The following is a 9,956-nucleotide window of genomic DNA, read 5'->3' as shown; positions in this document are numbered from 1 at the left end:
CCCCCCCCCCCAATTCTCATGCTACCACCTCATTCATACTCTCCCACACAACATACTTGCCCTGCAACTCACATACCTCATACTCTGCATTCTCCTCCCTTCCCCTTGTTCTTTACACATCAGGTAAATGGTTTCCGACTGACACCTGCCATGACTAAACAAAAGGCCAGGACTGCTTTTAATAGGGTTGCTTCCCCTTTAGATAACTGGTCTGCCATCCTCAAATTTAGGTCCCAGCAGAGGTTTACAAATGTTACACTAATAAAGAGAAAATTTAGTGGGGCTTTTATTGATCTCCATTGTAAAGCCAAACACCCAGGATGATACCCCACATCCGCACTCATGGATTGGCTGAGCGATGCAGCTTGCTTCTAGACCCACAATCAGTCATAACCCTGGGGGCCAATTCCTAGCATCCTATCCAATTGCTTGAGGAACACAGGCGCCACAGTTTCCACTGCCATTACCTTCATCACCATGTCTGTAATGCTAAGTTGGCCACAGTACTAGTGGATTAAAATGGAAGGCAGGAAGGTGCTCTTTATAAAGATGGATGTGGCTGATTTCTACATGGATGGCATTTTCCAGTGAGTGTCAACAAGTTCATGGAGGGAAGCATAGGCCAGGCTGGTCAGTATTCAGGAGTGAAGAAAACGGTTGAAGGCATTGTATGCAGACTCCAGATCAAAAAGCATCTGTCGGACCTGTGAATCATCCAGCTCATCTGAGGCAGACATGTTGCTGAGCTTCTGTAACCTGCAATAACAAATCGGAGAGAGAGCAGAGTGAATACAGAATTCAGTTACTGCAACATTTGAGAATCTACACTTATATTTGAATATGATTAATAAGTAGCTGAGGGGAAATCATTTGAAGCTCAACATGTTAAAAACTCAGATTTTGTTATCTGACTATGCTTGGATGATATAAAAACAGATTGCTCATAAACTGTGTAATTTAGAGGTGGCCATGGGGGAAGCCACCGCTTGTCCTAGAATTTGTAGCATGGAATGCTAATTGGGTTTCTGGCAGGTACCTGTGCCCTGGATTGGTCAGTGTTGGAAACCACTGGTCTGACCCAGTATGGCTACTCTTATGTTCTTGATACTGGACTAAGTATGAAATATCAAGTCACCAAATTAACTAGTTTGATTTTTTTCTAAGTAAAAAAAAAAATCTCAGTTGTCTTACAAGCTTTAAGACCTTTTAATTTTAGGATGGTGGTACAAAGTCTGATTTTTCCTTATTTGATTATTTCTACAGTTTGTTGCTGGGTCTTACAAATAATTGCCTTAAAGCTTTGCAATAGGCACAAAATGTGACCGCCGGAGTTCTGGCTGGTGTGCCTAAGTACACTCATTACACCTATTTTAAAAAGTTTCCATTGGTTACTAATTGAGCAAACAGTAATGTTTAGTTTTAAGGCGCTTCATAAATTGATTTCACCTACTCTTGCGTCTTTATCAGCCTAGCAGAGTTCTTTGGTGGTGTAACCGGGAGATATGATAGAAGTGTATAAAATAATGAGTGGAATGGATCGGGTGTGTGAAGCGACTGTTCACGCTATCCAAAAATACTAGGACTAGAGGGCATGAGTTGAAGCTACAGTGTGGTAAATTTAAAACGAATCGGAGAAAATTTTTCTTCACCCAACGTGTAATTAGACTCTGGAATTCGTTGCCGGAGAACGTGGTACGGGCGGTTAGCTTGACGGAGTTTAAAAAGGGGTTAGATAGATTCCTAAAGGACAAGTCCATAGACCGCTATTAAATGGACTTGGAAAAATTCCGCATTTTTAGGTATAACTTGTCTGGAATGTTTTACGTTTGGGGAGCGTGCCAGGTGCCCTTGACCTGGATTGGCCACTGTCGGTGACAGGATGCTGGGCTAGATGGACTTTTGGTCTTTCCCAGTATGGCACTACTTATGTACTTATGTACTTATGTACCAGAGGTACCCTCTTTTCATCTAATTAGAATGGCTGTGCATAGGAGATCTATGTTTAGAGTGATGGGTCCCAAGCTTTGGCATGAGCTACCAGCTTTTGTCATAAGGTTACTCCTTTCTCTCAAGGAGTTCAAGACAGTACTATTGGAAGAAGCTTATCGTAGTGTAGTCTAATGTGTATGAAATCAGTCTGGCCTATTAGCTTAAGAATAAATCTGATCTAGCCCTGGTTATTATAGTTAATATTTTATATGTAAGTAGGAAATTGGAATGGTTTGTTTTGGAATTTTTGTATTGTTTAATTATTGTGCATGTTTTTTGTAACCCACCCAGATAGTGTGAGATATATAATTTTTAACAAGACATTATACTAAGGTTCTGTAACTTGCAGTCACAAATCATAGGGGGACAAAAAGACAGACATGCCAGGGTCGTTATGCTCATATTAGCCCTCTCCTCAAGTCACTTCACTGGCTTCCTATCCGTTTCCGCATACAGTTCAAACTCCTCTTATTGACCTATAAGTGCATTCACTCTGCAGCTCCTCAGTACCTCTCCACTCTCATCTCTCCCTACATTCCTCTCCGGGAACTCCGTTCACTGGGTAAATCTCTCTTATCTGCACCCTTCTCCTCCACTGCTAACTCCAGACTCCGTTCCTTTTATCTTGCTACACCATATGCCTGGAATAGACTCCCTGAGCCGGTACGTCAAGCTCCATCTCTGACCGTCTTCAAATCTAAGCTAAAAGCCCACCTTTTTGATGCTGCTTTTAACTCCTAACCCTTGTTCACTGGTTCAGAACCCTTATTTTATCATCCTCACTTTAATATTCCCTTATCTCTTGTTTGTCCTAATTAGATTGTAAGCTCTGTCGAGCAGGGACTGTCTCTTCACGTTCAAGTGTACAGCACTGGGTATGTCTAGTAGCGCTATAGAAATGATAAGTAGTAGTAGTAGTGGACTTCTGCTATACACCAGCCCAAGAGTATGAGACAGAAATACACACTACTATACAACAGCCCTACAGTGTAAGCGACAGACAGACATGTTGCTGAACTTCTGCTCTACACTAGCTCCTGAGTGTGAGAAAGTTACTCAGACAGACAGACACACACACAAGCTGGATATTAATGGTTTACAAAGCAATACTTATTTCTACATTTGTTTACTGTCTGTTTTTAAATATATTTTATGTTTTTATAGTACTTCACATGTTTTTTTAGAGAAGCAATTTACACATTTTATGAAGAGACTTGCTAGAGGTGTGTAGGGAAATAATTTCTTTCAATTACTATCTCATTTTGTTTTTTATGTATATCATACATTTCATTATTCAGTAATAACTTGCATTTTGGTGGACTCTGGTACAAAACAAAAAAGCCCCAGAGAATGAGACAGATGCAGTGTGGAACTTGTTTCCTTACACCTTTCCTCTCCTTTCTGTACAACAAAGTGATCGCCAGCAGTGACACCACTCACCACAAGTTGACCTTCTCTCTACCCTCAAAGTCTGGAGGCAGATGGCTCATCCGGTTCATGGTCTCCATCAGCTCTCGCAGATCTGGTTGGATCTGTGAACGAAGACCCAACAAACCACAATGGCAGCAGCGAATGCCCGTTCATCACATGAATGTATATAGACCACAGTGGCATTGTATAGCAATTCAGATCCAGTCCCCTGACACTTGGAGACTAAAGAGTTGACTGGGACAGAAATCTAACCTGTCCCTACCACAAGTAATCGCCATCCCTACCCCTGGCCCACCTAGCCCCGCCTACCACGCACAGTCAGCTTGTTCCCCTCCCCCCCTACACAATTCCAAAGAAAGCCAGATTCTGAAAGCAATGAAAATGTACTTTTAAAATTTTGTATTTAACAGAGTACAAAATTTAAAAAGATGTACATTTTCAAAAAAGCAAACATTCATGAGCAGCATATCGCCTTAACCTCTTCCCCATATGCTCTATTTCCCCCTTTCCCCCTCGCCAATCTTTTTCCAGCCCCCCTCCTGCACCCACATTCCATCCACCCCCCTCCCTCCCATGAGTCCATCCATTCATCCACCTCCCCTCCCCTCCAGCACTGAGTCTGGGTGCCCTCTCCAACCATACCTCAATGCACCCTGGTGGATCTAATGGCCTCTTAGGGGTAGAAAAGATCCCCATTCTTTCCTGCTGGAGCTGATCCAATTGTTACCGCCGCTTCTTTAAAATGGCTGCCAAGACTTCAAGCAGTGACCTTGCAAGACTTCCGTGGAAGTCTCAGCGGCCATTTTGATGAAGCGATGGTAGCAGGCAGGAAAGAGGGGGGATCTTTCTTGCCCCGAAGAGGCCACTAGACCAGCAGGGTACATTGAGATATGTTCAGGGAGGGCAGGCCTACACTTCCGCTGGAACCCCACACACCCCGGTCCATCTCTGTGGAATCCCCGCTAACCCCATTCCCGGGCAGCTCGCTATTGGAGACCACCATACAGCAGGTTTGTGAATCTTTGCATTGCTCTGTTAAATAGAGAATATATAGCACTAGGGGGCAAGTGCTCCTCACAGATACTACTAAAGGGAAAACACATTTCCTTTTCTCACATTCTCAGACTCTGCTTTTATCTGAACCCTTCTAATTTTCTTTGGCCTAATGCGCAGCTCCTGCCTCTGCTTTTCACTGCCAGGGTAAGGGCTTTAACTCAAGCCTTTTCAGTGCTAGTTCAAGGCAAGTTATACAGGAACAGTAGGTATTTTCCTGCCCCCAGAGGGCTTATAATCTAATTTTCTACCAGAGGGTTAAGTGATTTGCCCAAGATCACAAGGAACCACCATGGCATTTCAACCCTGGATTCCCTGATTCTCAGCCCACTGCTCTAACCACCAGGCTCTTACTTCCGTCTCTAGGATGAAGTAGCTTAACTTATACCACAGAAAATAAAGGTATTCTGTATTACAAAACTGTTAGTTAAATTAATGAGTCCAGTAGTTAGGTTAAATGGTGCTGTGCTACCATGTACACAAGTATGGATTATGGGACAATTCTCCAACTGGGCTCCTCTATTTAGGCACCCTGAGAATGAGGTAGGAGGGTATTTTATAAGGGAACCTGGGTGTCCAGATTCCATGATAAAACACTGATGTAACCCAACATTTAGGTGCCCACAGCTGAGTGCCACGTCCAACTGTAAGTTACATGTGTAACTGGGAGCCCCTTGCAGAAATTCTCACTGTAAGTGAATCGGGTATTTGCAGAATAGAACTCATGCGAGTAAGTGTACATGGACATGTGTAAATGCTAGTATTTTACACAATTATGCATGTAAAGGCGGATGCCCAGATTCTAGAATTACCTTTCATATCTTCAACAGGATAAGCAGATTTTGGCAACCAGATAGACTTATTTCTGCTTGTGTTTACGGATGTACATTTACCTGTTCCTTGATAAAAGTGCTGCTTATGGTGGTCCATTCGATGAAAACATCAAAAAGAATGGATTTAAGGGCTTTGTACTTTAGGGCTCTGGGTATGGCTCTTAAGAGTGCATGGGTTCTGGCATCAGGTAGTTTGAAAGGTATTCCACAGACCATGCAGAGCCTGGCAATCCTGGTGGATAATCTCTTCAACTTCCCTCTCTGTGAGAGTTGACAATGCAGCTGTCGTGTGAAAGATCCTCCCTTTGGAGCTGAGAACACTGCAGTGTTGCAGCGGAATTGTGCAGCATATCTCAAACTATGTCACTAGCATTGGTGGACACTTTTCACAAAGGTAAAGCTTTTACTACAGGCGACACAGCAAGAGGAAAAGCTGCAGGTCAAGGATGAGGAGCTACTGAAAGTTAGTTATTCCTATGATCTGCTGAACAGCTTCCAGGAAACTAAAGTCTTTGGTGTTGGGGGGTAGAATAATGCAAAGGCTGAGGTTGTTCCAGCTTCTATTACTCACTTAGGAACTCACTGAAGCACAGTTTGACCAGAAGTACCTAAACATTTCCACACAATGGAAGAAATCTTTGTTACTTTTATAATCCCATGCCTCTTTTCTACCTTGTATTTTATTTATATGTATAACCCACATATCCTTAAAACTACTCCATAAAAGATGCAGCCACTTGTTATTATGGCCACAGCTCCTGTTTTTGTACATCTCATCTTGTAGTATCTTCACTGTTTTGACATCAATTAGCACAACAGCTCTTTGATTACCAAACTCAAGATGTGGGGACATTAGTTCTAAGACCTAGGGCACTAGCCAAAATTGTTTTTAAGAGCCAGGGAAAACCTTCCCACCCTGGCTCCACTTTACCTTGTATAACTTTTCTCTTTTGCATTTTATTCTATTTTAGTACTTTTCCCCTATATTTAGTATTATTTTACCGATTCTTATAATCAGGGTTGTAGAGTCAGAGTTGATAAAAATGTACCAACTCAAACTTCAGCTTCAAAATAAAAACTTACTATATGTAATATATATCATTTATATAATATATACATTATATTTACCAATACTTTAGATTGAGAACAAAAAATGTAAAGCTTAATATCGGTAGGAGTCAGAGTTGGACAATAGAAAAATAGAGTTGGAGTAAAAGGTTTGGTGTAGCAACTCCACAGCCCTGTTTATAATGTCATTTGACTTCAATATATTTTCTTTTTAACTTTTTGCCTTCTCTCTCTCCCCCCTGGCAGTGGTGACAGCAGTAGTCTTCACGTGCAGCCCAGACCAATGATAGTGTCTCTCAGTAACAGAAGCAAATTTTCATTCAGGTCTGCCATTCTAGATAACAGCACATGCACCTCCTCCTGGGCTAGTCACACTGCAGTACAAGCAGCTCTTCACTGGAGCCCACCACAGTGGAAGCGGTTCTTCTGGCCAGGACTTGAAAAGCAGAGGATCCAATTCCTTTTCTGTGCAAATGCAGTGGCAGACTTCCTTTTTAAGGCATGGGCCTGAGTACAGCAGATGCAGATCCTCCTTAGCCTGGGCCAGTGCGTATGCAAAATTGTACATGTTTAATAATAATGGGAGTGATAGTAAAAAGAAATCTGTCTTGCCATATACGTGACACAGACTGTAGAAGTCTGCCAAGCACTGGACTTAGTTCCTCACAGCCAGAGTCGCTCTCTAAGCCCATTCAACACATCAATATGCATGCAGTCATTTACGATTTTTTAATTTTATATACCATCCTCTTTCTAATTAGAGGATCCTCTGTGTTCATCCCATTCCTTTTTCAATTCCATCACTGTTTTTATCTCCACTACCTCCCTCAGGAGGGCATTCCCGGCATCCACCACCCGCTCTGTGAAAAAGTACTTCCTGACGTTACTCCCAAGTCTACCACCTCACAACCTTAATTCATGTCCTCTAGTTTTACCATTTCCCCGTCTCTAGAAAAGATCTGTTTGTATATTAACACCTTTCAAGTATTTAAGCATCTGCATCATAACTCCCAAGTCCTTCCTTCCTCTAGGGTATACACAGTCAGGTCTTCCAGTCTGTTCTCCTAGGTCTTTTGGCACAACCCCCCATACCATTTTCATCACTTTCGTCTGAACTGCTTCAAGTCTTTTAATGTCCTTAGCAAGACACGGCCTCCAAAAAACACAATACTCCAGGTGGGACCTCACCAACAACTTGTACAGGGGCATCAACACCTCCTTTCTTCTGCTGGTTTATACCTCTCTCTATGCAGTCTAGCATTCTTCTGACTATGACCACCGCCTTGTCACACTATTTTGTCACCTTCAGTCACTATCACCCCAAGATCCCTGTCTGTACATATCAGCCTCTCACCTCCTAGGACACACAGCTCCTTAGAATTTCTACTCCCCATGTGCATCATCACTCTACCCTTCTTTGCTTTAAACTTTAACTGCCAAATATTAGACTATTATTCTAATTTTTGCAGATCACTTCATTTCACAAAATCATGGCATTTGCTCAGACAGCATGCTACGCTCCAGGCTTGGCTTCTGGTAACATGAGATACTGTCCTCAAAAACCGACAGCCATGAATCAGGACAACCATCCAATCATCCTCAAGTTTAACTCATGATGCAATTTATAGATTTTTCCCATCTACTGGATTAATCCGTTCATTAAGCAAATAAAAAAGGAGAAGATTCCAAAATACCTTTGTTCAATTATAGCACCAGGAGAGAATACAGCAACAATTGAAACTGAAACAAGATCTTTCTCTTTAGAACCATGTTTTGGTAGCACTACATGAAATATGGTTAGACACGTAAAGGAATGTCTTAGGAGTCTTTCTGACCTCATCCATGGCACGAATCTCCAGACGTAGCTTGTCCATCACTGTGATAAAGAGCTGAAAGAAAGCAAATGAGTCAACACAGATGCCTCACTACACCATGCAGCCCGCAGTACAAAAAACTTTACAGAAAGGCATTTTACAGTGTTTGGACCTGGCACGCACACTGATACTTATAGCGCTCCTAGACTTACACAGCGCAGTACATGTTATATGCAGTACTTTCTCTGTCCCTGGTAGGCTCACAATCTAAGGTGTGTTTTGGGTTTTTTTTGGTACCTGGAGTAATGGAGGGTTAAGTGACTTGTCTAGGGTCACAAGGAGCTGAAGTGGGAATCAAACCCAGTTCCCCAGGATGTCAGCTCACTGCACTAACCATTAAACTACTCCTCCACTCCATGTCAATAAGGGCTAAATCCTCAGCAGCCAATCACACAGCAGGTAATAAGAGTAATTTTCAAAAGCTATTTGCTGGTCTAAATGTTCTTTGAATCTACCCACCCTATATGCAAGGACAAGTCCATATGCTGGACCGTAATGCATGCACTTGGACCTTCATCTTAATGGAGGCATTCCTGGAGACAGGTTCAGGACAATGGCTGCTACAACTATGTTTTGCATTTTCAAAACCATGCACTTTCTTTTAGCTGTAAAAAGTACCCTCAGAAAACAGGTGCAATCTCTGCAGAACGTTTTGATGTGGGGTGTTTTAAAAGATTTTAAATAACTAAAATAAAATAAAGGGAAAGCATATACATACTTTCCCTTTGTACCTGCAGACTTCATATCTGCCCATACAGTTTTGAAAGTTACCCTCAATATGCATGCATTGTGTCCTTTCATTCACCTGTATGCCAGGGGCGTTGCCAGATCTTGATTTTTGGGGAGGCCAAACATTTCCTCCCAGTTCTACCCCCCTCCACCAATGCTGCCCCACCAAATCATACCTTTGTTGGCAGGGATGCTCAAGCCCTACCAGCTGAAGGGATTCTTAACGGAGCCTCCGTTCGTGCTGTTTGAGCAACATGAAAGTCAGCAGGGTGCTCTGCCCTCTGACACTGGCACTTCCATGCATATTCAGTTTAATGCTTGAAATGAGCATGCACAGAAATGCCAGCATCAGTGGCTGGAGCACCCCATCGACTTCCTGCTGCTCAGGCACCAGACAGGAGCTTGGGCAGAGAATCTCTTTGGCTGGTGGGGCTTGAGCATCCTCGCCAGCCAGGCATCTGGTGTCACAATTCTGGAAGAGGCCTGAGCCAAAAAAAAAAGGGGGGGGCAGACCCCCTCTCCCCCGGTGGCTATACCCCTGCTGTGTGTGAGCCATATTACTTATCCCAAGGATGACTTCCAGGTAAACACGTCACTGACAGCCAAGGATGCTCATGTTAATGGCCACTTACAGAGACAATGTCTGCGATGCAGCGGTTGAGGTTCCCCTTGTCGTCCTTGATGGTGATGGGCCGATCCTCCTTAATCCTCTCCATGGCTAATGGGCAGTCCAGCTGTAGGGAGACATGAACCACAGGCAAGTTGGAGAGATTTCATGTATGAATGTTACTCCTATCTGAGCTCGGATCATGAGGAGAAAGCAAATCTATGTTTTAAACCCTTGGGGGACAGCAAAATACCTACTAACAGAATGTAGATCACCTTGACTTATTTCCCAATATTCAGATTTTAATATTTAATTACTCACCTTTTGAAAAGGTACACCTATTTTCCCACTCCAATATTTAACCAGAAAATG

General features: G+C 42.8%; 1 protein-coding gene across 1 annotated transcript; it reads right to left on the bottom strand.

Moving 5' to 3' along the window:
• Positions 1–268: 268 nt before the first annotated feature.
• LOC115481700 (vacuolar protein sorting-associated protein 28 homolog) lies at positions 269–9,770 on the bottom strand. The gene is made up of 4 exons (XM_030221031.1): positions 9,610–9,770; positions 8,210–8,263; positions 3,430–3,521; positions 269–756 (listed from the first exon to the last, which is right to left on the bottom strand). The coding sequence occupies exons 1-4, from the start codon at positions 9,691–9,693 to the stop codon at positions 639–641; spliced, it is 348 nt and encodes a 115-aa protein (XP_030076891.1). The 5' UTR covers positions 9,694–9,770; the 3' UTR covers positions 269–638.
• Positions 9,771–9,956: the final 186 nt, after the last annotated feature.

The sequence above is a fragment of the Microcaecilia unicolor genome, chromosome 1 (genome assembly GCF_901765095.1).
Source record: "Microcaecilia unicolor chromosome 1, aMicUni1.1, whole genome shotgun sequence".
Lineage (NCBI taxonomy): Eukaryota > Metazoa > Chordata > Amphibia > Gymnophiona > Siphonopidae > Microcaecilia > Microcaecilia unicolor.
Note: the sequence above shows the minus strand (reverse complement) of the source record. Positions and strands in the feature narration are given on the sequence as shown.

Coding starts and splice junctions, on each gene's coding strand:
- LOC115481700 (XM_030221031.1), bottom strand. CDS start 9,693: ATGGAGAGGATTAAGGAGGATCGGCCCATCACCATCAAGGACGACAAG. Junction 8,264..9,609: donor GCATCGCAGACATTGTCTCT/GTAAGTGGCCAT, acceptor GCTTTCTTTCAG/CTCTTTATCACAGTGATGGA. Junction 3,522..8,209: donor AGATTCGTGCCATGGATGAG/GTCAGAAAGACT, acceptor CTTCGTTCACAG/ATCCAACCAGATCTGCGAGA.